This window comes from Trichosurus vulpecula, chromosome 4, assembly GCF_011100635.1.
Source record: "Trichosurus vulpecula isolate mTriVul1 chromosome 4, mTriVul1.pri, whole genome shotgun sequence".
Taxonomy (NCBI): Eukaryota; Metazoa; Chordata; class Mammalia; order Diprotodontia; family Phalangeridae; genus Trichosurus; species Trichosurus vulpecula.
Genome location: NC_050576.1, coordinates 96,444,549 through 96,471,921, shown reverse-complemented (window position 1 = coordinate 96,471,921; position 27,373 = coordinate 96,444,549). Strand labels below are relative to the sequence as shown.

Sequence of the window (27,373 nt, the reverse complement as noted above, 5' to 3'; positions counted from 1 at the left end):
ATAGGATCATATAGTTAGAAAACTGAAGAAACTCAAAAAATAATCAAGAAAAAATGGTTATCAGTCATTGCCAGAAATAAGAAAAAGGCCTATAAAATCACTAGCATTTTCCAGATTACTAACTAAACAAGACAAAGTTGAATAAAAGAGAATATTTATTAAAGCTTCAAAATATTTCTTGTATTCAACGTTAAATTTCCAAGATACACATAAAACCTATATGCACAATTATCATTAAGAATTACATCATAATTATGCATGTAAATGATTATCAAAGTAAATTAAAGATAGTAAAAGTATCAGAAAGTAATATCAAGATTTAATATAATACCAATAAAAAAATTGAGGGATTACTTCAAATGATTAGACAAAATGACCAAAAAATGTCTTTATAAGAACATAGGAAGATTATCAACTGGTATTATGAAAAAAGGAAAAGAAGAATTGTATTGAAATATATCTTTGTACAGTACATAAATAATTTTCTAAAATCATTTAGTACTGGATAAAAACAGAAAACTGATAAGTGGGACAGAATAGCTCATCTGCAATTAGAGATATATGATAATTTCATTATTTTTTGGAAAAGTTATATAATGTCATGATGAAAAAATTATATTTTTTGTGTATATCAGAAACACAAACCATATGCTGTACTCTGTATCAGATGTATAACTATAATCTGTGTGTAGCATATTGAATAAACTTTTTATCACTTTTACTTGGGGTTAGGTCCTTTCATAACCTCCCATAAATTTATCCACATTTCATTATTTATAATGTCCATGCTGATTCCCAAATAATCAATGGAAAAAGGGACTTCAGAGGTAATAGAATCTTAGCTGAAATAAGCCTCAAAGAATATCTATTCTCATTCAAATATGTGCAATAATTTTCTTCCTGCTTCCAGAAGTGGTCAAGTGGCTTCCTCAGGAAGTGACTGTTCCAAAGTTTGTCTTTTGGGGACAAAAGAATCAATTTTGAAAATGAAATACAAATCAGTCAACTTTCCAATTCCCAAAGTGAATTAAAATTGTGCCAAGTATCATATACATTGTGCTGTGTAAAAGTTAAAATGGATACAAAATGGTGTAAAGGGGAGTTAATTTGTTATCTGTTTTCTAATATGGAAAATAAGAAAGAGTTCTCTTGAGTATAAGAGGAAGGAGACAGACGATTTCTTTCTCTCTTATATTAGTACCCCCAGCAAATTGGAGTGAAAATCCTGAGTCATACATTTAGTCATGTAATAACAGAAAGAATTCTTAGATGGGGGCATTGCATGGCTCAGTATGTTGGAGATAATGGTCATGGTAACAAGCATGGGTATCAGTCAAGCCTTTCTTTGAGGCTTACTATTGAAGCCTATTTTAATATTGATAATTACTCCCCTATACCAGTATTCTGTGACATTTTAACTATAAACACCAACTGTTCATATGCTTCATTAATGACATTTTCCTTATGTACTCAGTTTATTTAGCACATACCTAGGCACCTTGGTGCATTGGTCCATGATCTATTTCTGCATGTCACAAATCGGGAACCCCGTAGCACATAAAATTGTTGACATCTGTACTCCACTCTTGATTCTGGAGCATATTCAGATAATGGGAAGGAGATGATATCTCCATTATTAATAGATGGAGGTGGTCCACATTTTCCTGCTTCCTCTGTGATGGGAGAAAGAATTTTATGTGGTGAAAAATATAATACAGATGGGAGATTGAATTAAAACAAGAACTATGAATTTGCTAACTGTCCCCTCTCCTTCAGTTTCTCAAGGTACTAAACCCTGCTATGCATTTATTCAAATTCTAACTTGCATCAGTGATTTGTGTATATAGCTTACCCTCCACCCATACACAGATTATCTGCCCTCCTCTTCCATAAGTCCCACCACCTCAATTCTACTATTGTACTTCACCCTCATCTTTTGTAATGGGCTTATGGAGTCAGTTAATCAATCAGTCAATAAGTATTAATTAAATACCTACTATGTGCAAGGCACTGTGCTATGTGCAATGCTGGGTAAAAGAATCAATAGGACAATCAGTCAGAGGAAAGAATCCAGGAGGATGAGAAATTTGCTTGGTAATGAGGACTAATGGGGCAGCTAGGTGGCACCATGCATAGGGTCAGGTCTGGAGTCAGGAAGACCTGAGATTAAATCCGGCCTCAAATATTTATTAGCTGAGTGACCCTGGGCAAGTCATTTAATTGTGTTTGCCTCAGTCTCCTCATCTATAAAATGAACTACAGAAGGAAATGGCAAACAATTCCAGTATCTGTGCCACAAAAACCCCAAAAGAGGTCATGAATTGTTGCGCGAGGTGAAAAAATGATTAAACCAAATGAGGAGCAAAAAAAAAGCAGAAAACCTGAGAGAACTAGTGGTAAGAATCTTACTCTCCCCTATTTCTAATGTTAGCCTTCTGTCTCAGTACACATTCAGAAGTCCTACAGGGTCCTGAGATTAAGCCAATGACAAAGAATCTATGACTTTCATGGAAAATGAGTACATCACAATGTAATTGTGCTCAGAAGTTCTGTTTTTTCAAAATATGCTTTTTAACATTTAAAAAGAAAATAAGGGTAGATCATGGGTAAAATGAATGTCCTGAAAGCAGGTAAAATTCCAGGATTTTAATCCATTAAGATTTTAATTGCTTGTTCAAGGACTATTTATTACTAAGGAGTGACAACAAATCTAGTTTCAAGGCAAGAGAATAGGCCTTTCTAGTTAATAACATAAGTCACCCATGTAGTCATCACTTAATTATAAGGAATTAATTACCAAAACTTGAATAGGTCAAAGAAATTAGAATAATGATCTTTTAAATTATAACATTTAAAATAGATTAATGATGTACGTAGACACAAAGTCAAATACTATGGCTTGTCACTAGCCACATATATTATAGCTATAATTTGTATAGTCTTTGGAGGTTTATAAAGCACTTTCCACATCTTATTCGATCCTCACAACAACTCTGTTATTTTTATTATGCTATAATTATCCCAATTTTACAGATGAGGAAACAAAAACAGTGAGATGAAGTGTCTTGCCCAGGGTCACACAGCAACTGTGTGAGGCAGAATTTGAACCTAGGTCTTCCTGATTCCAGGAACTACACTCTATACATTATGACAAGTAGTTGCCTCAACTAATAAGGTCAGGAATTCGAAACAGAGTGAGGTGACTGAAATGAAGAATAAAAAAGCTGGAGCAGCTCCTCATAGGGGCTTTGGTCCCTTTTACCCTAGGTTGCAACACCACTAACTCCTCTCAGGAGTTGTTCTCAAGTAAGAGAAGTAGAGGAAAAATTGGGAAGAGAAATGAGAGTGATGCAAGAAAATCATGAAAAAGGAATCAGCATTTTGCTAAAGGAGAACCCCCAAAATACTGAAGAAAATAACACCTTAAAAATAGACTAACACAAATGGCAAAAGAGGTCCAAAAAGCCAATGAGGAGAATACTGCATTAAAAAGCAGAATTGACCAAATGGAAAAGGAAGTCCAAAGCTCACTAAAGAAAATAATTCCTTAAAAATTGGAATGGAGCAAATGGATGTCAATGACTTTATGAGAAATCAAGAAATTATAAAACAAAACCAAAAGAGTGAAAAAATAGAAGACAGTGTGAACTATCTCACTGGAAAAACAACTGAACTGGAAAATATATCCAGGAGAGATAGTTTAAAAATTACTGGAATACCTGAAAGCCATGATAAAAAAGGAGCCTACAGATCATCTTTCAAGAAATCATCAAAGAAAAGTTAAAACCAGAGGGTAAAATAGAAGTGGAAAGAATCCATCAATCACCTGCCAAAAGAGATCCCAAAAGAAAACCTCTTAGAAATATTGTAGCCAAATTCCAGAGTTCCCAAATCAAGGAAAAATATTGCAAGCAGTGAGAAAGAAATAATTCAAGCATTGTGGAAACACAATGAGTACAACACAAAATTTAGCAGCTTCTACATTAAAGGATCCAAGGGCTTAGAATATGATATTCTTGAGGTCAAAGGCGCTAGGATTGAAACCAAGAATCATCTACCCAGCAAAAGTGAGTATAATCCTTCAGGGGAAAAAATGGATATTCAATGAAATAGTGGACTTCCAAGCATTCTTGATGAAAAGACCAGAGATAAATAGAAAATTTGATTTTCAAATACAAGACTCAAGGGAAGCATGAAAGGGTAAACAGGAAAGAGAAAGTATAAGGAACTTATTAAAGTGGAACTGTCTATATTCCTACATGGAAAGGTAATATTTGTAACTCATGAGACCTTTCTCGGTATTAGAGATGTTGGAGGGAATACGCACACATATGTATGTATGTATGTATGTATGTATGTATGTATATATATATATATATATATACACATATATATGTCTAGACATAGGGCACAGGGTGAGCTGAATATGAAGGGATAATATCTGAAAAATAATATTAAGGGGTGAGAAAGGAATGTACTCGAACCAATAGGATCTGGCAGCAGCAAAGACTGCCAAACTTACAATACCTTATAGGTGAAGAGACTTTAGGAAAAACTTCAACAAGAAATTTAGAGAAGCTCCCAATATTATTAGTATCCACATAAAAGAGACAGAACAAAAAGGACATCTTGATAATGAGCATTAACATCTGAATTTATTTTAGGGAGTGGCAAGGAAACATTTGGAAAATGATTTTAATATTCATATATTATCCATTGAGTCATCTGAATGCCTTCAGTGCTCCCCAAAGCATTCTTATTTGTTGGATCTTTAGGTTGATCGCTAAAAAATCTATTTATTTCTATCCAATATAATCCTTCAGGAAATAGGTTATATTATGAGTATTAATCCTGAAATTAGTGTGACTGTCCTGAGGTAGAACTGAAATTTGAACTGGTGACTTCCTCTTGAGGTACTGTAGCTTCTAATACCTCTCGAGCAATGGCTAATGACTTGGAAAACAAAGTCCTTACTACCAAAATATTAATGTCAGATGATTCAGTAACTGAAATATATGATTTTATCAATGGAAATGACAATAAGAAGATGCATTAACATCTGCTTGACTCAATTATAAGACAACTAGGCCTTTCTGGCTGTCTTGCGTCTGAACCCTCATACATAGGTTGTCTCCCTTTTTAGAATACAATGTGATTGAGAGTGGGGACTGTGTTACTTCACTTTTAACTTTTCAGTCCTTAGTAAAGTGCTTGGCACATAGTAAGTGCTTAATAAATGTTTTTTGTTCATTGAAAACATTAACGGTTGAATTCTACCCATCCATGAATCACCATAAAACTGTTTTTTTTAACTCAGGAAAAGTAGCTTACCATAGCAGTCAAGTATTGTAGGCCACTCATCAACACCACATACTTTGACACCTGTAGTTTGCCCACTTGTGATTTCATATCCATCCATGCATTCATATTCTAATGTTTCATTAGGCCTCAGAAATGCCTTATTTCCTTTGTATCTGGCATTTTCAAATTGTGGAATATCACAAATTTCTAAACCCAAAAACAAAGTTGGAATTATATCTGTTATGTAACCTCATGTATATTTCAACTCAGCAAATCAGACCTTATAGAAAGCTATGGCTTCATTTCTGAGTTTTTAAAAGAAAAATGGAATAAAGATCTATACATTAAGCAATAAACAAGTATTCTGCCATTTTTTTTCCTGGAAACTTGGATTTCTAGAAATCCATGTCAGGACTTTATCCAGGTGCATGTTTCCCAGAAAAGAAAATTTTCTGAACCACTTAGGATCTATTTCATAAGACCGTGCCTGAATTAAATACTGAATTTTGAAAATGATCTATATGGACTGCCAGCTTCTCTAAGAGAAATCTAAAGTCAAAAAAGAGTATATGTCTAGTGCTTATATTATATGATATCCTGTGTGCTTGGCACATAAATCACAAAGAAGAGAAACCTCATTTTGTTTATACTTCCTATAGATAAAAATACCTATTACCCTTTTGGTTGTCATGCCCAAGTAAAAAGTTTAAAGGTTAGTTGTAACAAAGTTCCTCTTTCAGGACACTAAGGTACCATTTGATGAAGTTGAGAATTAGTATACTGAATTAATGTAATTAATTATTTCATATCTTTGGGAATTAAAGTAATTGAGTTCCTAACTTACTACCAGGGGATAACTTGATCATCAGGGAGAATTGTGTTTATTGGCAAAGTAGAAAGACATAGAATTTGCAAGTCAAGGACCTGAGTTCAAATCCCAAATTTGCTACCTATTAATGTTGATATCTTGAATAAAATCACTTAAGATCCATGGGCCCCAGGTGGCTCATCTATTTGAATAAAAGTGGGAGGAATAGGCTAGATGGTTGTTAGGAGTTCTTCTAGCTTTGTATTGACATACTAAAATCTGTATGTTAACATATGGAATTTTTACTCATGAACCAAAAAAAGGCAGAATCTAAAGTAAAATTCAAATATCACACTAAGAAATTAAAGTTATAATGTAAAATCCAATGACATCTATGCCCTGCCAGGAATCTCCTGCAGTGCATCATTGATTTTGGCTAAGCTCATTACACGTAATGAAAGGCAGGAACATTCTAGAGAGAATTTTGATAGAACAGAGGAAATTTTGTCTACAATAAAAGAACTTCACTCATAAATCCATATGAAAATAGAGCTGAAAGAAATCTTCTCATCCACATTCCTCATTTTACAGACCAGAAAACTGAAGCCGAGAGAGGCTGAATAACTTGCCTATAGTTACACAACTACTTAGCGGTGAAAAAGGATTAGAACCAGACATCCAGGAGGAGAGAATGTCAGTGTTGTTCTTATTTTTCCCCACTATTCTAGGCTGCCTTTCAAATTTACAAGCATTTAAAATAAGATTATCTGAACAATATCTGCATTTATGGAATCAAATTAAACTATTCATTTTCTGGACATGAGGTATAGTACAAGATGAATCCCTATCTACATTCAGGAAGAGAGTGAATAAAATATTAAATTACTTACTAATACACCATGGTTGATTCAACTTTTTTTTTAAACTCAGGAAAAGTAGCTTACCATAGCAGTCAAGTATTGTAGGCCACTTGTCAACACCATATACTTTGACACCTGTAGTTTGCCCACTTGTCATTTCATGTCCATCCATGCATTCATATTCTAATGTTTCGTTAGGCTTCAGAAATTCTTTATTTCCTTTGTATCTGGCATTTTCAATGAAGCTCAACAGTAATCATGACTAGCTTGAAGCTTCTCTGCAGGAAGCTTTATCTAGCTACTTTCTCTTCATGAAATGCATTAGCTTGTGTTTCCTGAGATTCCTCTTGGATTTATCTTCAGATATACTTTTTGTCCCATTGAAGTCAATTGGGTGAAACGAATCAACTTTGCAAATTCCCAGAAAGAGAAAACTCTTAATTTTACTGCCAAATGCAGAAAGATCCATATACTGTACACATAGCAATACGTTCCATCCAAGTAAACCAAGCAAGTAAAGAGCAAATCCCATATCTAACGTAGTGCCTTTTCCCATAGGATAACACGGAAGGTTCAGTTCAATGAGACTCAACAGTCGTCATGACTAGCTTGAAGGGAGTGTTTTTGGAAAGGGAAAATAATTACTTCTGTGTTGGGCATAATGAATTTTCATACAGGAAGAAAGAGAACAAGGAGAGAGGAATGTTATGAAAACTTATAAGAAAGATTATCCAGGAAGGGAAATGATAAACGATGTCAGATGTTTCTGGAGATGTCAAAATAATTGGGATTGGAAAAAGGTCATTAGATTTGTCCAATGAGAAGTCATTGGTAACTTTGGAGAGAATAATTTAAGATAAGTAAAAACCAGATTGCAGAGAGTTAAGAAGAGACTGAGGGGAGATACTGTAGAAGCACCCATGATGATTGCTGACTGATCTTCCTCTGACATAGCTTCCAAAATATGGCACCTAGAAGTGAACTTAGTACACCAGATGAGGGTTCACCAGGACTGAGTAAAGCAGGACAATCAGCCTTCTCATTCCTCTCCTCCCCCTTCCTCCAGGTCTACTATGTTTCTGTTACTAAAGCCTAAGACTGAATTAGATCATTTGGCCCCCATGTCACAGTATGGACTCATTGATGTTGTAGTCCACTAAAAAACCAGATTTATTCCACATTACCTATTCTCTCATGTGTCTGCCTCATGTACCTATGTAACTAAAGTCCTTTTTAAATTGCAAATGACTTTATAATTGTCATCTAAAGTGGAGTCCAAGCCTAGGGAAATATGGATTACCATGGGGAAATGACCTGTTCCCTATACCTAATTTAGCCCTGGAAAATACATTTCTCAAGGCTCAGATTTGGAGTATCTAGCACTGCAGTGCAGGTATATATGTGGAAGTGGTAAAGAAAAGGGGAATATATGTAAAGAGAAATATCTTTTTAAAAATTTTATCATTTTTATTTAATATTTTAGTTTTCAACATTGATTTCCACAAGATTTTGAGTTACAAATTTTCTCTCCATTTCTAACCTCCCCCATTCCAAGATGCCATATATTCTGATTGTCCCATTCCCCAGTCAGCCCTCCCTTCTGTCACCCCACTTCTTCCCACCCTCTTTCCCCTTACTTTCTTGTAGAGCAGGATGGATTTCTATGCCCCATTCCATATATTCTGTTTCCCCGCTACATGCAAAAACAACTCATTTTTGAGCTTCTGCTTTTAAAACTTTGAGTTCCAAATTCTCTCCCCTCTTCCCTTCCCACCCACCCTCCCTAGGAAGGCAAGCAATTCAACATAGATCACACATGTATCATTATGTAAAACATTTCCACAATCCTCATGTTATGAAAGGCTAACTACATTTCCTTCCTTCCTATCCTGTCCCCCTTTATTCAATTTTCTCCCTTGACCCTGTCCCTTTTCAAAGGTGTTTGCTTTTGATTACCTCCCCCCACTATCTGCCCTCTGTTCTATCACCCCCCCCACCCCTTGTTTTTATACCCTTCCCCTTACTTTCCTGGGGAGTAAGATACCAAATTGAGTGTGTATTTTATTCCCTCCTCAAGGTGAATCTGATAAGAGTAAGATTCACTCATTCCCCCTCACCTGCCCCCTCTTCCCTTCCCAGAGAACTGCTTTTTCTTGCCACTTTTATGTGAGATAATTTACCCCATTCTATCTCTCCCTTTCTCCCTCTCTCCACATATTCCTCTCTCACCCTTTAAATTTATTTTATTTTTTAGATATCATCCCTTCATATTCAACTCACAGTGTGCCCTCTGTCTATATATATGTATATTCCCTTCAACTACCCTAATACTGTGAAAGGTCTCATGAAGTACACACATCATCTTTCCATGTAGGAATGTAAACAAAACAGTTTCAACTTTAGTAAGTCCCTTATGAATTCTCTTTCTTGTTTATCATTTCATGCTTCTCTTGATTCTTATATTTGAAAGTCAAATTTTCTATTCAGCTCTGGTCTTTTCCCTGAGAAAGCTTGAAAGTCCTCTATTTTATTGAAAATCCATATTTTCCCTCAGAGCATTATACTCAGTTTTGCTGGGTGGGTGATTCTTGGTTTTAGTCCTAGCTCCTTTGACCTCCAGAATATCATATTCCAAGCTCTTTGATCCCTTAATATATAAGCTGCTAGATCTTGTGTTATCCTGATTATGTTTCCACAATATTTAAATTGTTTCTTTCTGGCTGCTTGCAGTACTTTCTCCTTGATCTGGAAACTCTGGAATGTGGTGACAATATTCCTAGGCGTTTTCTTTTTGGGATCTGTGTTGGTAAGCAAAATGGGCTCCTTAGCACTTAGTTCAACAAGTGCCCTTGAAAAGTTTGGTTCATTTATTTGAGTAATTCAGTGTATTTCATTGAGCCTTACTAGGTGCTAAGCCCCAGGCCCAAACCCCTATTAGGTGTAAAACCTATGTGGGTGTGGATTGGTAACTAAGGTGGGGCCCAACATGGGGCTAACTCAGGGGAGGGCCTAGTTTACAAATGAGTTTGAGTGATAGGTTTGGGACATCAGAGGCTCTTAGACCACGTGGGTTTAAGTCACCTCTTTGTGGCGATTTTAGGTCACACGGGTGAGTCGCATGTGTGACTCACCCCTGATGCTGAAAAAGATATAAAACCAGGGGTTGGCCTTCTCTTCTTTGGGAGCTCTTTCCCGCAGCAGTGGTGGCATGTGTGACTCTGGGCCAGCCCTTGTTCTGAGCTCCCAGGCTGAACCTAGATGTTGGTAACTATGAATCTGTATTTGGTCTGTCTGTTGATGTTTATAATTTGTTTGTAATTTTCTCTGAAGTTCAGGGTGCTGGCTTTTTCCCCTAAGCTAAGTGAATGATATTTGTATGCTGAATTAAATAAGCTTGTCAACCCCTTTAACCTTGCTTTCCTTATTAAAGCAGATCAAAAGAACCTGTGCTTTTGTGGCATTCTGGTAGCATGCTTGTTGTTGGGGTTGTGTTGGTTTTACACCCCCACAACAGCTACTAGCCAGATTGTTGAAAGAGGATCTTTTTTAAGAGGTGCTTTCAATTTCTATTTTACTCTCTGGTTCTAGAATATCAGGGCAGTTTTCCTTGGTAATTTCTTGAAAGATGATATCTAGGCTCTTTTTTTGATCACAGCTTTCAGGTAGTCCAAAAAATTTTAAATTATCTCTCCTGGATCTATTTTCCAGGTCAGTGGTTTTTCCAATGAGATATTTCACATTGTCTTCCATTTTTTCATTCCTTTGGTTCTGTTTTATAATACCTTGATTTCTCATAAAGTCATTAGCTTCTACTTGGTCCAAACTGATTTTTAAGGTAGTATTTTCTTCAGTGGTCTTTTGGACCTCCTTTTCCATTTGGCTAATTCTGCTTTTCAAGGCATTCTTCTCATTGGGTTTTTGGAGTTCTTTTGACATTTGTGTTAGTCTATTCTTTAAGTTGTTATTTTCTTCAGTATTTTTTGGGTCTCCTTTAGCAAGTCATTGACTTGTTTTTCATGTTTTTCTCGCATCCTTCTCATTTCTCTTCCCAATTTTTCCTCTACTTCTCTCACTTGCTTTTCCAAAACCTTTTTGAGCTCTTCCATGGCCTGAGCTCAATTCATATTTTTCTTGGAGGCTTTTGATGTAGGCTCTTTGACTTTGCTGACTTCTTCTGGCTGTATGTTTTGGTCTTCTTTGTCGCCAAAAAAAGGAATCTAAAGTTTGAGTTTGAGTTTGAGTCTGAGTTTGAGTATGAGTTCATTTTCTCTGCCTGTTCATGTTCCCAGTCAACCACTTGATCCTTGGGCTTTTTTGTCAGGATATGATGGCTTGTAGAGTAGAGAGTACTTTGTCTCAAGCTTTAGGGTCTAAGCACTGCTGTTTTCAGAACTATTTCTACTCCATCATCACCCCAGGCTCTGTCACAGCAGTGCTCCTACTCCCCCAAGAACTGCCAACCAGGATTGCAGTCCAGATCCAAGCAGGGCACAGCAAGAAAACCTTCCTTTGTGCCCACAAAGCACTCCTTGTACTCCTGCTCTGATCCACTGGTAGATTCCTCCCACCACGTGAACCAGAGACTCAGAAATCAGCTGATGCTCTGGAAGCAGCCTCAGGAGATTCCTGCTGCTGTTTTGGCCACCACTGTACCACCTCCGCCATCCCCAGAGTTGGTGGTTGGACCACTCTGAACTTGATCCTGCTGTTTCCCCCAGCATGCTCTTTGGCGTTTGTGGGTTGAGAAGTCTGGTAATTGCCACAGCTAACTGTTTCATGGCCCCAAGGCCTCTTTGTGCTGGCTGACTCTGGGTCTGGTCTGTCCCAGCATGGCCCATGCTGGGTGGCCCTTTGCTATCTATGCAATAGACCCTTCCTGGCAACCATCTAGGCTTTCCTGGGCAGGAGACCTGTTTCTCTGTGCTATTTTGTGGGTTCTGCAGCTTTAGAATTTGTTCAGAGCCATTTTTACAGGTGTTTGGAGAGATTTGGTGGGGAGCTTAAGCAAGTCCCTACTTTCCAGCTGCCATCTCTGCCCCCCCCCCCCGAATTTGCCATTTTAGGATCACTTGTTTGCATTATATTTTAATTTTGATAATTGAAGAAAAACTCAAATAAATACTCTTATAGTTCCTTGATTTATGACATAGTTTATATAGGAAGAACATTAAGGCTGAAGTGCGTCACTTCCACCACTACAAAAAATTATTTTTTTCTACCAACTGTTGCTCTCTGTGTGGAAAGAAAAACAGGACAAGGGAACAAGTGACCCTTCTCCATGAATGCACCCATGACTACCAGAGAAAGTCAGGGTTAGAAGAGAGCAACCCATCTTCCCTTACAAAGAGAACAAAAGGACAAAGCCAGATAAGAATTGAAAGACAATATCTTCTATAGGCTTGGGTGATGAGCAAAATCAATATTATTCATTCAAAATTTTTGTGCCGTGGATGGAGCACCAAAGTATTTCCCCAGCTCATCAGATGCCCTATTGTCTCTTAATGAAAAAATATTAGTGTCCACGTGTCTCCCTTCCCTCTTGCTCTGAACGAACAAAGTCACATTCACAAAGAAACCTTAGCTTCTGTGTCTTAAAAAAATAAAGAAGACCACATGGTTTTTAAAACTCTGCCTTTCCAGGTTTACTGCACATCATTCTCCATGCACTCACATGACAACTAAATTGGCCTTCTTACTCTATAACTGTGCCCATCATCCCAGTTCCTCTCTCTGTGTCTCTGCCTAGTCAATGCCTTAGGCCTGGAATGCTCTCCCTCCTTCACTCTCTCATAAAATTCCTATCTTCCTTCAGAGCTCAGCTCAAAGGGCTGCCTTCTATAGAAAGCCTGTCCATATATATTTTGTATTTCATTTTTCTGGTTATGTGTTGCTTCCCTCCACAAGAATCTGTGCCTTGTGAAGTTAAAACCTTTTCTTCCTCTTTGAATCCTCTATGCCCGTCACTTAGAGGACCTTGATAAATGATTGCTGATGGAAAGAGTAAATATAATGAACTGGTGTTAAAAAGAACAAAAACATGAATCTAAAATATATATTTAACATAGACCATAGTCTTTTAAAGTTTTTCTACCACAAAGCACAATATGGTGACAGTCATTTGCTAAGAAGTCTGATATATTTTGGTATTTTGTATGATTGCTATTTCACCCATTTGCCTTATTTATCTTTGTATGATGATGTAAAAGATCTACACATAATGAGACAATCCCACCAGTTCTGTACCAAATGTTCTGCATCACACCTATACATTGAGGTTCCTGCTGTGGTATTTCTGAAAGGGGTGACCAATTCACCAGTTCTGACTCTTCCAGAAATACTTTGTCATTTTACTGAGCAGTTTGTTTTGTGTTTTGTGGCAGAACATCTGTTCTCTCAGGTGTCTTTTCCCCCAGGCTTCTTTTCCCATAGCCTCTTCTTATAACCAGCCTTTTTGCTTAAAGACCACAGTGTAGTTGGAGTGACCTAAAGAAGATGGCTTTCACAGCTTCTATTTTCCTTTTATCAAGCTACAGTATGTTAAACTTACAACAAGTGGTCATAGGACAGTTGGAAGCAAAGGGATTACACTATTAAGGATTGCTGAAGGGTGACCACATGTCAGATTTCTAACAGATGGAACTAGTTTGATAGCAGGAGAAACAAGTGGTGCTTGAATATGGCTGAATGTTGTACAGACAGAATGGAATCCAGACACACATTGTCGGAAGTTTTGGAAGGTGGATGAAACCAAAATATTAAGGGGTGAAATGATTCCCATGGAGGCCCATGGCACAAAGGTGGACACTGCCATCTTTGATCTGCTTTGTAAAAACAAACATAATATACACTGAAGGCTTCTCATGCAGTAGGGTTACTTACTCGTCTTTATACAATTTGTATCAGCAGACCAGCCTTGTTTGGTACAGGTAATTTTCTCTTGATTATTTGGAAGACTGTATTCATGATTACATTGAATTGTTATTTCATCACCTTCCATATAAGATGTTTTCCTTGGCCAAAAATTACCATTTTCTACTGAATGAAGGTAACACACTCCTATAGATGAGAAAAGTAAAAATAAATTAGAACATGAAATAGCGTGTTAAAAGAAGAAAGGCTGGTATCCATATTTGTAAGAAAAAGAGGACAAATTATAATGGACAAAGAAATTTATTAAACACTTACTCAATGTGAGGTCAGAGAAGAAGAATTATCAATTTGTCACCAAATTTTTATTAAATTCTATCATCTGTAGGTGTTGTGATAGTCATTCCATTCAAATGTAGAAGACAACAAGAACACGTATAAAATGTATATAATAAATGTAAAGAGAATGAACAAAATGAACATAAAGTAGTTAAATACAAGGTAGAGTGAAAAGGAAGGTACAAGCCCTTTTGGAGTAGAGGAAAGATTTCATGTAGAAGGTAGGGTATAAACTGAGTTTTGAAGTGAAAGGTTCTATGAATTGGGGGTCATGAAAAAATACTTTCAATGCATGAGTGTGGTCACTACAAATGCATGAGATAGGAGATGGAATACAATGAGAGAGGAAGAAAAAGGGCCAGCTTGGAGAGGTCAGAGTATAGAATGTGAAGTAAAATTAAATAAGGTTGGAAAGAGAGGTTGGTAACAGGTTGCGAAAACCTCTAAAAGCCAAAAGGGGCATTCTGGGAAGATGGCAGAGTAGGTCAGAAATTTCCATGCTCTCCAGATTTCTTCCACAAACAGACAAAACATCCCCATGATATGAATGGAGAACAGTAGAAGTAAAAAGGTTAATTAGTGGTTCTTCTAAGAGCACTTGAGAGGACCTCAGGAAAGATATGATTTCCTGGGCCTCGGGTTGGACCTGAGTGAAGTGTCAACACCTCCAAGCGGATTTTTCTGAATCAACAAACAGCAGACCTGGGGGCAGCTTCATCCCAGAAGTAGACTAAGCCTCAAGAAATTTCACCTCAGGAACTTTCACCTCATGAATTTTTACATCACAAAATTTTATCTAAGGAACAGCAGAGGCTGAATGGTGGAAGGTTGAAGGACAACCTCCCCTCTCCCATTTCCATATGCCAGGTCTAACAGTACTGACCAGTGGCTGTGGATGAGCAAGAAGGAGCACTTGCCTGGTAAGTGTAGTTGTGATGACAAGCAAAGTGGGACTTTTTGTTTTGCTTTTTATTCTTTTGGAGTTCTAGTTCTTCTCAGCACTAAAGTAATCAAGTGCCTTTCATTGAGACTTGCCTTTGTTTGAATCAAGAGTCTTTGATTAATCGAAAGTCTTTGATGACCAGCTTAAGTCACAAGAAAGCCTAAGTCACATGAGTTTGAGTCACTTGGTTGTGATGCCCTCTGTGGACTGACCCTGAAGAAGTGTATATATACTCTGAGGTTGGCTATTTGCTTGGGGCTCACTCACTGGAATGTGTGTGACGTGACCAGACGAGACTCTGGGTAGCTATTGAGGAGCCCCCCACTGCCGGCTTTGAAAACTCTCATGTTGGTGCTTCTCTCTCCGGTAACTACATATGTATGTAATGGTCAGACAGCTAGAAGCCCTGTCTATTGATTTGTGTTATTTCATCTGCTTGTAATTTCTGTTTGTATTTTCTCTGAAGTTCAGGGTGCTGACTTTTTCCCCTGAACTAAGTGAATGATATATGTATGTTTAATTAAAGTGAGATTGTAAACCCCTTAAAGTTGCTTTCCTCAGAAAAGCAGGTCAAAGAACCTGTGCTAGCAGCCCTCCCGTGTGCTGGTGTTGTTGGACTTCTTGTTGGTCTTACACCTCCACAGTCGCTGCTAGTAACATTGTTGTTACAGCAGTACAACCAGGAGCAAGAACATTTTGGGGACAGCATCGCTGGGTGCTGTGTGACTTAGGGGAGGAGAGGAGTGCCTGAGGTTTGGCCCCAAGAAAGAATTCAGAAAATAACAGCAAGGAGGACCTGAGGTATGGGTAAGCAATGGAAAAAGAATGTGACTATAGATAGTTACTATGGTGTAAAAGAATATCAGAATTCATATTTACAGGAAGATAGTGAGGTTACAAAAGCTACTCCTACCTCAAAAAGGAAGATCAAATGGTCACAAACCAAAAATTTAAATAATACAGAGAAACAATTAAGCTTTCATAAGACCTAGCAGCTTCTACACTAAAAGATTGCAGGTCTTGGAACATTATTTTTCTTTTTTTTTAACATTCAGTTTATTTATTTTATTTTTTTAAATTTATTTAACATATTTAGTTTTCAGCACTGATTTTCACAAGAGTTTGAATTACAAATTTTCTCCCCATTTCTACCCTCCCACCCACTCCAAGATGGCATATATTCTGGTTGCCCTGTTCCCCAGTCAGCGCTCCCCTCTGTCACGCCACTCCCCTCCCATCCCCTTTTCCCTTCCTTTCTTGTAGGGCAAGATAAATTTCTACGCCCCATTGCCTGTGTATCTTATTTTCTAGTTGCATGCAAAAACTTTTTTTTTGTTTTTGAACATCTGTTTTTAAAACTTTGAGTTCCAAATTCTCTCCCCTCTTCCCTTCCCACCCACCCTCCCTAAGAAGTCAAGCAATTCGACATAGGCCACATGTGTATCATTATGTATAACCCTTCCACAATCCCCATGTTGTGAAAGACTAACTATATTTTGCTCCTTCCCAACCCATCCCCCTTTATTGAATTTTCTCCCTTGACCTTGTCCCCTTTCGAAAGTGTTTGTTTTTGACTACCTCCACCCCCATCAGCCCTCCCCTTTATCTTCTTCCCTCTTCTTTCCTGTGGGGTAAGATTCCCAATTGGGTATGTATGGTATTCCCTCCTTAGGCCAAATCTGATGAGAGCAATGTTCACTCATTCCCCCCTCATCTGCCCTCTCCCCTCCTCCCACAGAACTGCTTCCTCTTGCCACCTTTATGCGAGATAATCCACCCCATTCTATCTCTCCTTATCTCCCTCTCTCAGTATGTTGCTCTCTCATCCCTTAATTTGATTTTATTTCTTTTAGATATCTTCCCTTCATCTTCAACTCACCTTGTGTCCTCTCTCTCTCTCTCTCTCTCTCTCTCTCTCTCTCTCTCTATATATATATATATATATATATATATATATACACAGATATACACGTACATACATATTCACCCATATATATACATAAACATATATGTATGCATATTCCCCTCAGCTACCCTAATACTGAGGTCTCATGAATCATACTCATCATCTTTCCATGTAGGAATGTCAACAAAACAGTTCAATTTTAGTAAGTCCCTTGCAATTACTTTTTCTTGTTCTTTTTCTTGATTACCTTTTCATGCTTCTCTTGATTCTTGTGTTTGAAAGTCAAATTTTCTATTCAGTTCTGGTCTTTTCACTGAGAAAGCTTGAAAGTTCTCTATTTTATTGAAAATCCATATTTTGCCTTGGAGCATGATACTCAGTTTTGCTGGGTAGGTGATTCTAGGTTTTAATCCTAGCTCCATTGACCTCTGGAATATCATATTCCAAGCCCTTCGATCTCTTAATGTAGAGGCTGCCAGATCTTGGGTTATTCTGATTATGTTTCCACAATACTCAAATTGTTTCTTTCTGGCTGCTTGCAGTATTTTCTCCTTGATCTGGGAGCTCTGGAATTTGGCAACAATATTCCTGGGAGATTTCTTTTTGGGATCTATTTGAGGAGGTGATCGATGGATTCTTTCAATTTCTATTTTGCCCTGTGGCTCTAGAATATCAGGGCAGTTCTCCTTGATAATTTTTTGAAACATGATATCTAGGCTCTTTTTTGATCATGGCTTTCAGGTAGTCCAATAATTTTTAAATTATCTCTCCTGGATCTATTTTCCAGGTCAGTGGTTTTTCCAATGAGATATTTCACATTGTCTTCCACTTTTCATTCTTTTGGTTCTGTTTTATAATATCTTGATTTCTCATAAAGTCTCTAGCTTCCACTTGCTCCAATCTAATTTTTAAGGCAGTATTTTCTTCAGTGGTGTTTTGGACCTCCTTTTCTATTTGGCTAATTCTGCCTCTCAAGGCATTCTTCTCCTCATTGGCTTTTTTGGAGCTCTTTTGCCATTTGAGTTAGTCTATTTTTTAAGGTGTTGTTTTCCTCAGTATATTTTTCAGTATTTTTTTGGGTCTCCTTTAGCAAGTCATTGACTTGTTTTTCATGGTTTTCTCTCATTCTTCTCATTTCTCTTCCCAATTTTTCCTCTACTTCTCTCACTTGCTTTTCCAAATCCTTTTTGAGCTCTTCCATGGCCTGAGACCAGTTCATGTTTTTCTTGGAGGCTTTTGTTGTAGGCTCTTTGACTTTGTTGACTTTTTCTGGCTGTATGTTTTGGTCTTCTTTGTCACCAAAGAAAGATTCCAGAGTCTGAGACTGAATCTGGATGCGTTTTCACTGCCTGGCCATGTTCCCAGCCAACTAACTTGACCCTTGAGTTTTTCAGCAGGGAATGACTGCTTGTAGAGTTAAAAGAACTCTGTTCCAAGCTTGGTGGGATGCACCAGCTCTGCCACACCAGCACTCCTCCTTCCCCAAGAACCCCCAACCCGCACTGGACTTAGAGCTTCAGCAGGCTCTGCACTCCTGCTCTGATCTGCCACTTAATTCCTCCCACCAGGTGGGCCTGGGGCCGGAAGCAACTGCAGCTGTAGTTCTGTAGTTGCCCCACCTCCTCTGCCCCTGGGGTGGTGGTTGAACCTCGAACTCCTTTATAAACTCTGTCCCCAGCAGCTTTTCCCACTAACCTGCTCTGTTGTCTTTGGTGTTTCTGGGTTGAGAAGTCTGGTAACTGCTGCAGCTCACTGATTCAGGGTGCTAAGGCCTGTTCTGCCCATCTCCTGGTCTGGTTGGTCCGGGCTGCCCATGCTGGGCTCTGCTCTGCTCCACTCTGCTCCGCTCCCAGCTCCGTGCCGGATAGACCTCACCCAGAGACCATCCAGGCTATCCTGGGCCGGAGCCCTGCTTCCCTCTGCTGTTTCCTGGGTTCTGCAGTTCTAGAATTGGTTCAGAGCCATTTTTTATAGGTTTTTGGAGGGGCTCGGCAGGGACCTCACGCTAGTCCCTGCTTTCCAGCTACCATCGTGGCTCCGCCCCCTATCCTCCTACAAAACACTTTTCACACAAATAAAGTCCGATCTAAACAGTTGGAGAAATATTAATTGCTCATGAATAGAGTCAGGTAAAATAACAAAAATGAAAATTCTGCCTAAATCAATGTACTTATTGAGTGGCATACCAATCAAACTACCAAGAAATATTTTTAAAGAGCTAAAAAACAAACAAAAAAAAAGCTTCATCTAGAAGAACAAAAGGTCAAGTATCAAAGGAACAATGAACAAAATGTGGAGGAAGCTGTACCAGATCTCAAATTTTATTATAAAGTAGTAATAACAAAAAACTACTTGGCAATAGCTAAGAAATAAAGTGGTGGATCAGTCGAATAGATTAGGTATATAAGAAAAAGTTGTAAATGTAGTGATTTAGTGCATGACTAACCCAAAGACCCCAGCTTCTGGGTTAAAAACTCACTATTTGACAAAAACAACTGAGAAAACTGGAAAACATTATGGCAGAAACTAGGGATAGACCAACATCTCACACCATATACCAAGATAAGGTCAAAATGACTACAAGATTTAGACACAAAAGGTGATATCATAAGCAAATTAGGGGAGCATGGACTACTTTACCTGTGAGATCTTTGGAAGGAAATATTTAGACTCAAACAAGATATAGAGAACATTACAAAATATAAAATGGATAATTTTGATTATAAAATTTTAAAATTGTTTTGCATAAATAAAAGCAAAGCAACCAAAATTCGAAGGAGAGCAGAAAACTGGGGCTGGAGGGGTGGATTTTCTGTAAGTATAATTTACCAAAACCTCATTTCTTAAATGTAAAGAGAACTGGGTCAAATTTATAGGAATAAAAGTCATTCTCCAATTGAAAATAGTTGAAGGATGTTAGAGGCAATTTTCAATCAAAGAAATCAAAGCTCTCTATAGTCCTATGAAAATGCTTTAAATCACTAATGATTACAGAAATTAAAATTAAAACAACTATGAGGTACCATGTCACACCTATCAGATTGCTTAATATGACAGAAATGGTAAATGATAAACGTTAGAGAAGATGTGGTAAAAATGGGACACTAATGCACTGTTGGTGGAGTTGTGAAGTGATCCAACCATTCTGGAGAGCAATTTGAAACTACACCCAAAGAGCATGAAAGTGGGTACCCTGTGATCCAGCAATGTTGTTGTTTGTTTTTTGTTCTCAAAGATGACTATGACATCAGGAATGTGATGCCATGACTTGCAAGTGAATTAGATCTAAGTGTTCATTGGCTTTTGCAAAATAAATTTTCTTCTGATAGGTCACTTCCAACACATATCAGGAGGGAATACTAACCTTCTTTAATGTTCAACGGTGATATCATAAAGACCTCACTGATATGAAACATTATATCCTTTCCAAATATAATCTGGGACTTCCTATCATTTGGGCCCATTACAAATAGTTGAAAGAAGCATACTCACTAAGGCATTCTGGCACTGGAGACCATCCTTCTTCAGTACATGAAAATGTTGTCCAATAGTGTGATCCTTGAGCAGGTGCATAATTTTTATTACAATGGTAGTACATTATTTTTCCGATAGGTTGTGGAAACAAACTTCGATGGTATTTCTCAGTGTACCAATATGGCTTATAAATGAATCCATTTTCAATTTCTAGATAATCACAAGGTCTCGCTTCGGAGAAAGTGAAGTAAAAAGAAATTATTTTCTTTATTAATAATTTTAACGATTTAATTAATTTTGATTTCCTATTATGAATACTCACTTTACAGTATAGTATAACTGCATTCCTTTAATTTGCAATCTCAGAATGTGCACTAGTTTAGAATCATAAAGTTAGAAGGAATTTGTGAAAGTTATCTCAATTCAATTCAATAAATATTTTGAAATGCCTACTACATAGAAGACACTATACAATGCAATTAGGATGCAGTGACAAATGTAACCTTTTTTGCATTTGAGTACTTACATTCCACTAGATGCTCTGAGGATAATAGCATCTAAATTGTATGAAATGGTTAGTAACTTGCTTATTTTTAAATACTTCCCTAAAGAGATCCTATAAATTTCTCAGCAATCCACCCCAGGATTAAACACACTCTATAGAACCCCAAGAAAGAGTTTTTAATTTCTCAATTGTTCAGCCCAACTTTCACCACCCCAGAAACACAGTTAGTTCTGCATAAAATATTAAAATGTCATATCCACTCTTGCCAGATGTTTCCTTAATGAATGAATGAATGAATGAATAAGAATTTAAAGGCTTTCTTTAAGGAATAGTACTTATCCAAAGTTGGCTAGGAAATTATAATACCTAAAGACATCAAGATAGATGAAGGTTAGGCTGGATCCCTGAGTTTTTCCTCAACTATGATATGGAAGTGTTTTGATATTGTAGGATGCCTACCCTTCCACTATAGTCTCATCCCTTGACCTACATGACAATGCTATCTTGCTCTTTGTTCTCATATTTATCTGATCATTCCTTCTTAGTCTTCTGCTACAATTCCATCTATATTCTTATTAAATATTAATATCCTCCAAAGCTCTGTCCAGGAGCATCTTCTCTACTCTTTCTTTTTTTATTATTCTTTTTTTAATTTAATTTATTTGATATATTTAGTTTTCAGCATTGATTTTCACAAGAGTTTGAATTACAAATTTTCTCCCCATTTCTACCCTCCCACCCACTCCAAGATGGCATATATTCTGGTTGCCCTGTTCCCCAGTCAGCCCTCCCTTCTGTCACCCCACTCCCCTCCTATCCCCTTTTCCCTTCCTTTCTTGTAGGGCAAGATAAATTTCTATGCCCCATTGCCTGTGTATCTTATTTTCTAGTTGCATGCAAAAACTTTTTTTTTGTTTTTGAGCATCTGTTTTTAAAACTTTGAGTTCCAAATTCTCTCCCCTCTTCCCTTCCCACCCACCCTCCCTAAGAAGTCAAGCAATTCAACGTAGGCCACATGCGTATCACTGTGTAAAACCCTTCCACAATCCCCATGTTGTGAAAGACTAACTATATTTTGCTCCTTCCTAACCTATCCGCCTTTATCCAATTTTCTCCCTTGACCCTGTCCCTTTTCAAAAGTGTTTGTTTTTGATTACCTCCTCCCTATCTGCCCTCTGTTCTATCATCCCCCTCCTTTTTATCGTCTTTCTCCTTCTTTCCTGTGGGATTAGATACTCAATTGAGTGTGTATGGTATTACCTCCTCAGGTCAAATCCAATGAGAGCAAGATTCACTCATTCCCCCTCACCTACCTTCTCTTCTTTTCCTACAGAACTGCTTTTTCTTGACACTTTTATGTGAGATAATTTACCCCATTCTATCTCTCCCTTTCTCCCTCTTTCAATATATTCCTCTCTCATCCCTTAATTTGATTTTATTTCTTTTAGATATCATCCCTTCATCTTCAACTCACCCTGTGCCCTCCCTCCCTCTCTCTCTCTCTCTCTCTCTTTATATATATATATATATATATATATATATATATATATATATATATATATATATACACACATACATATATACACACATATTCATATATATATATATATATATATATATATATATACACACATACACATATATATGCATATTCCCTTCAGCTACCCTAATATTGAGGTCTCATGAATCATACACATCATCTTTCCATGTAGGAATGTAAACAAAACAGTTCAATTTTAGTAAGTCCCTTGCAATTTCTTTTTCTTGTTCTTTTTCTTGATTACCTTTTCATGCTTCTCTTCATTCTTGTGTTTGAAAGTCAAATTTTCTATTCAACTTGGAGCTTTTCACTGAGAAAGCTTGAAAGTCCTCTATTTTATTGAAAATCCATATTTTGCCTTGGAACATGATACTCAGTTTTGCTGGGTAGGTGATTCTAGGTTTTTATCCTAGCTCCATTGACCTCTGGAATATCATATTCCAAACCCTTCGATCTCTTAATATAGAAGCTGCTAGATCTGTGGTTATTCTGATTGTGTTTCCACAGTACTCAAATTGTTTCTTTCTGGCTGCTTGCAGTATTTTCTCCTTGATCTGGGAGTTCTGGAATTTGGCGACAATATTCCTGGGAGATTTCTTTTTGGGATCTATTTGAGGAGGTGATCGATGGATTCTTTCAATTTCTATTTTGCCCTGTGGCTCTAGAATATCAGGGCAGTTCTCCTTGATAATTTTTTGAAACATGATATCTAGGCTCTTTTTTGATCATGGCTTTCAGGTAGTCCAATAATTTTTAAATTATCTCTCCTGGATCTATTTTCCAGGTCAGTGGTTTTTCCAATGAGATATTTCACATTGTCTTCCACTTTTCATTCTTTTGGTTCTGTTTTATAATATCTTGATTTCTCATAAAGTCTCTAGCTTCCACTTGCTCCAATCTAATTTTTAAGGCAGTATTTTCTTCAGTGGTGTTTTGGACCTCCTTTTCTATTTGGCTAATTCTGCCTTTCAAGGCATTCTTCTCCTCATTGGCTTTTTTGGAGCTCTTTTGCCATTTGAGTTAGTCTAATTTTTAAGGTGTTGTTTTCCTCAGTATATTTTTCAGTATTTTTTGGGTCTCCTTTAGCAAGTCATTGACTTGTTTTTCATGGTTTTCTCACATTATTCTCATTTCTCTTCCCAATTTTTCCTCTACTTCTCTCACTTGTTTTTCCAAATCCTTTTTGAGCTCTTCCATGGCCTGAGACCAGTTCATGTTTTTCTTGGAGGCTTTTGTTGTAGACCCTTTTAACTTTGTTGACTTCTTCTGGCTGTATGTTTTGGTCTTCTTTGTCTGAGTCTGAATCTGGGTGCGTTTTCACTGCCTGGCCACGTTCCCAGCCAACTAGCTTGACCCTTGAGTTTTTCAGCGGGGTATGACTGCTTGTAGAGTAAAGAGTACTATGTTCCAAGCTTGGGGGGATGCGCTGTTAATTTCAGAGCAATTACAGCCAGCTCTGCCACACCAGCACTCCTCCTTCCCCAAGAACCCCCAACCCGGACTGGACTTAGATCTTCAGCAGGCTCTGCACTCCTGCTCTGATCCTCCACTTAATTCCTCCCACCAGGTGGGTTTGGGGCCAGAAGCAAGTGCAGCTGTAGTTCTGTACCTGCCCCAACACCGCTGCCCCAGGGGTGGTGCCCAAACCATGAACTCTATCCCCCCTGTCCCCAGCAGCTTTTCCCATTAACCTTTTCTGTTGTCTTTGGTGTTTGTGGGTTGAGAAGTCTGGCAACTGCCACAGCTCACTGATTCAGGGAACTAGGGCCCGTTCTGCCTGGCTCATGGTCTGGTTGGTCCACACGGCCCATGCTTTGCTCTGCTCTGCTCTGCTCCCAGCTCTGTGCATGAAAGCCTTCACCCAGCAACCATCCAGGCTGTCCTGGGCTGGAGCCCTGCTTCCCTCTGCTATTTTGTGGGTACTACAGTTCTAGAATTGTTCAGAGCCATTTTTTATAGGTTTTTGGAGGGGCTTGGCAGGGAGCTCATGCTAGTCCCTACTTTTCCAGCTGCCATCTTGGCTCTGCCCCCTCTACTCTGTCTTAACATTGTTGTTGATCTCTTTAGCTCCTATCAGTTCAATTAGCTCTATGAAGGTTATTTTCAAATCTACATATCCAACTTTCATCTCTCTCCTGAACTCTAGTCCCATCTTATCAACTACCTGTTGCAGATTTTGATACAAATTCCCAGCAGTATCTTAGACTCAATATGTCTAGAATTGATTTTCCTCTATTTCCTGAAAACATCCTTCCCACACATTTTTCTTTTTTAGTGGAGGATGCCATCCTTCTAATGACACAGGTTCACAACTTTTGAGTCATCCTTCACCTTCGTTTTTCCACTACCTCACATATCCAATTAATTTCCATGTCTTGTTTATGCTGTTTCCATGACATTTCTCTTATTTTGCTCCTTTATCCTGAGACTCACATAGTCACAATCCTAGTTCATGTCCTCATAAGTCCTTGCGTATAGTACTACAATAGCCTCTTAGTTGTTCCAGTTAGTTCTAATCTTAGTCTCCAAACCATCCTCCACACAACCGCCACATTACTATTCCTAATACTCAGGTCTGAGAATGTCATATGTCCACTCAAAAAATTCAATAGTTGCCTGTTCCTAGTGCAAAAAAAATAAATTCTTAGTCTGTAATATAAAAGTTCCCATCATCTGATTCCCATCTACATTTCAAAATATTTCACATTAGTCTCCATCATGCACTCTACATTCTAGCCAAACTAGAAAAGTAGATGCTCCAAATGTGGCATGGTGTGTCTTATCTCCAGGACTTTGAAGAGGTTGTCTCGTGCCTGAAGTATACTTCTTCCTTACCTTTGTCTTTTAAAATGCTCGGCTTTCTTCAACACCCAGGTCACTTGCTACCTCCTACATGAAACCCCCAAGTTGTTAGTACTTTCTTCCATCTCATCTTGTATGTACTTACCTGAGCATATAATGAATGTTTATATTCATAGTATAGTATTCTCAGATCTTTTTTAGTAGGGGCAGGAAAGCACATCATACTTTCCTATAAGAATGAAACTATAAATTGAACAAAAACCCATACAAGAAAAACTTTTTTAAAAAATTGAGAAAGAATATGTTGATGTTTTCAAAGAGATTTAAACAGGTTTCACTATAATATTTTGTGTTCATAGACTCTGAATAAAACATAAGAGGTTTGACTATAAAGTAATATTTGTTTCTTTTAAACATACCAAGTCTTAAACATCTAAATAACATTTATCTGTAGAAGTTGTTAGGAATTCAATGATGATGCCCCTGCTCAAAATATTTTTGAAAGTTCTATATTGGAAATGCCCTCATGCTCAATTTATCAGTCATTTTGTGGGAAGGGTAAGCGGTGGGGTGGAGGGGACCTGTAATTTCATGGTGTAGTTTCTAATGAGTAAACTACATCTTAATACAGATCAGTAACTGTGCTTCAGTTTCACATTTTAGAATGTAGCTTGGGGTATAGAGAAGCAAAGTAATTTTTTATCAGTCACAAGAGCAGTATGTTTTGGAGGCATCAATTAGTTTGGTTTCTTTGGACTACACTTGTGATTTTAGTGGTTTAGGGACCCCATCTAAAAATTCAATGCTGATTGGATATCCATTCTGCTTTTTATACTCCTAGAGGTTTTCCTAGGAGAAAGAGAGGTTAAATAATTTGTTGAGGATCATGTAACCAGTATAATTCAGAGGCAGAATTTAAAGCCCAGTCTTCCATGAAGATTGACTATTTAATATGTCATGCTACCTCATGGTTTTAGGACATGCCAGAAAATAATCACTAATATTTGTAGTTAGACCTTGGGTATTGAAGTACTTTTTACTTCTTTTTAAATGAGACAATGCCTTGAGATGTGACTACCGATTTATAGTGATCTGAGTTGATGCCAAGTTTCCATATAAACAAAATCATAGATTCTCAGGTGCAATGAAAAACAAACAACTACAATGAGAGGTTCTGGTTTCTTCTTTTATTAAATATATAATCATTTCCCCAAATTCTGTCCTTTTAGAATTAGTACACTTTCATCAACCACTGATCTAGTTCTGGCTTTCATCACTTTTTTTCTAGACTATTATAATAGCTCTCAAATTAGTTATTATGCTTCAACTATTTCCCTGGTCCAATTCATTGTCCACACAGCTGTAAAGGTATTTTTCCTAAAGTACAAATTTAACCAATTCTTTCTTTTAATTAATAAATTCCAGTGGCTCCCTATCACTTCCAAGATCAAATGTAAACTCCTCTGTTCGGCTTTCAAAGCTCTTCAGTGTAAGAGCCTAACTTACCTTTCCAACATGAATACATTATTGCTCCTCTTCATGTACTTTGTGGTCCAGCCAAACTAGTCTTTTTACTGCTCCTTATATACAACAGTCCATTTTATGACTCCTTCCCTTTGCACTTGTGGTCCTTTAAAACATGACTTTCCCTCCCGACCTGTGCCCCAAACAATTCCATATTTTCTTCAATATTCAGTTCAAGTGCCACTTCCAACAAGCCTTTCCTGATCATTCCATCTGCTAGCTCTTTGCACATAGAAAATTACCTTTTACCCTTTTTTGTTGTTTGGGGGATTGAAATTTTATATCTACATTTATATGTATATCTCCCCTAATAGGTTCTAACCTCCTTGAAGGAAGAAATTGTATCACTTTTGACTTTTTTATCCCTAGCACCTATGTTTTTGTATCACATGATACCTTCCATATGATAGAAAATTTTTACAGAGTGATCAAGAAACTGTTTTGTAGAACTGTGATCCCTTAAACATCAAGAATTTTTGACTACAAGATAAATGGTGGCAAATA

General features: G+C 37.5%; 1 protein-coding gene and 1 pseudogene across 2 annotated transcripts in view; both read right to left on the bottom strand.

Moving 5' to 3' along the window:
* The window catches only part of LOC118846205 (complement factor H-related protein 2-like), a 35,229-nt gene that overhangs the window by 1,819 nt on the left and 6,037 nt on the right, over nt 1–27,373 (bottom strand). The window contains exons 2-5 of one of the 2 annotated variants that reach the window (XM_036754497.1): nt 20,517–20,729; nt 13,849–14,025; nt 5,332–5,508; nt 1,491–1,673 (exon numbers count right to left, since the gene is read on the bottom strand). In XM_036754497.1, coding sequence (XP_036610392.1) covers nt 1,491–1,673; nt 5,332–5,508; nt 13,849–14,025; nt 20,517–20,729 — 750 coding nt within the window. The remainder of the gene's footprint in view (nt 1–1,490; nt 1,674–5,331; nt 5,509–13,848; nt 14,026–20,516; nt 20,730–27,373) is intronic. The other variant, XM_036754498.1, reaches the window with a different exon arrangement.
* Nucleotides 13,050–13,840, bottom strand: LOC118846207 (annotated as a pseudogene).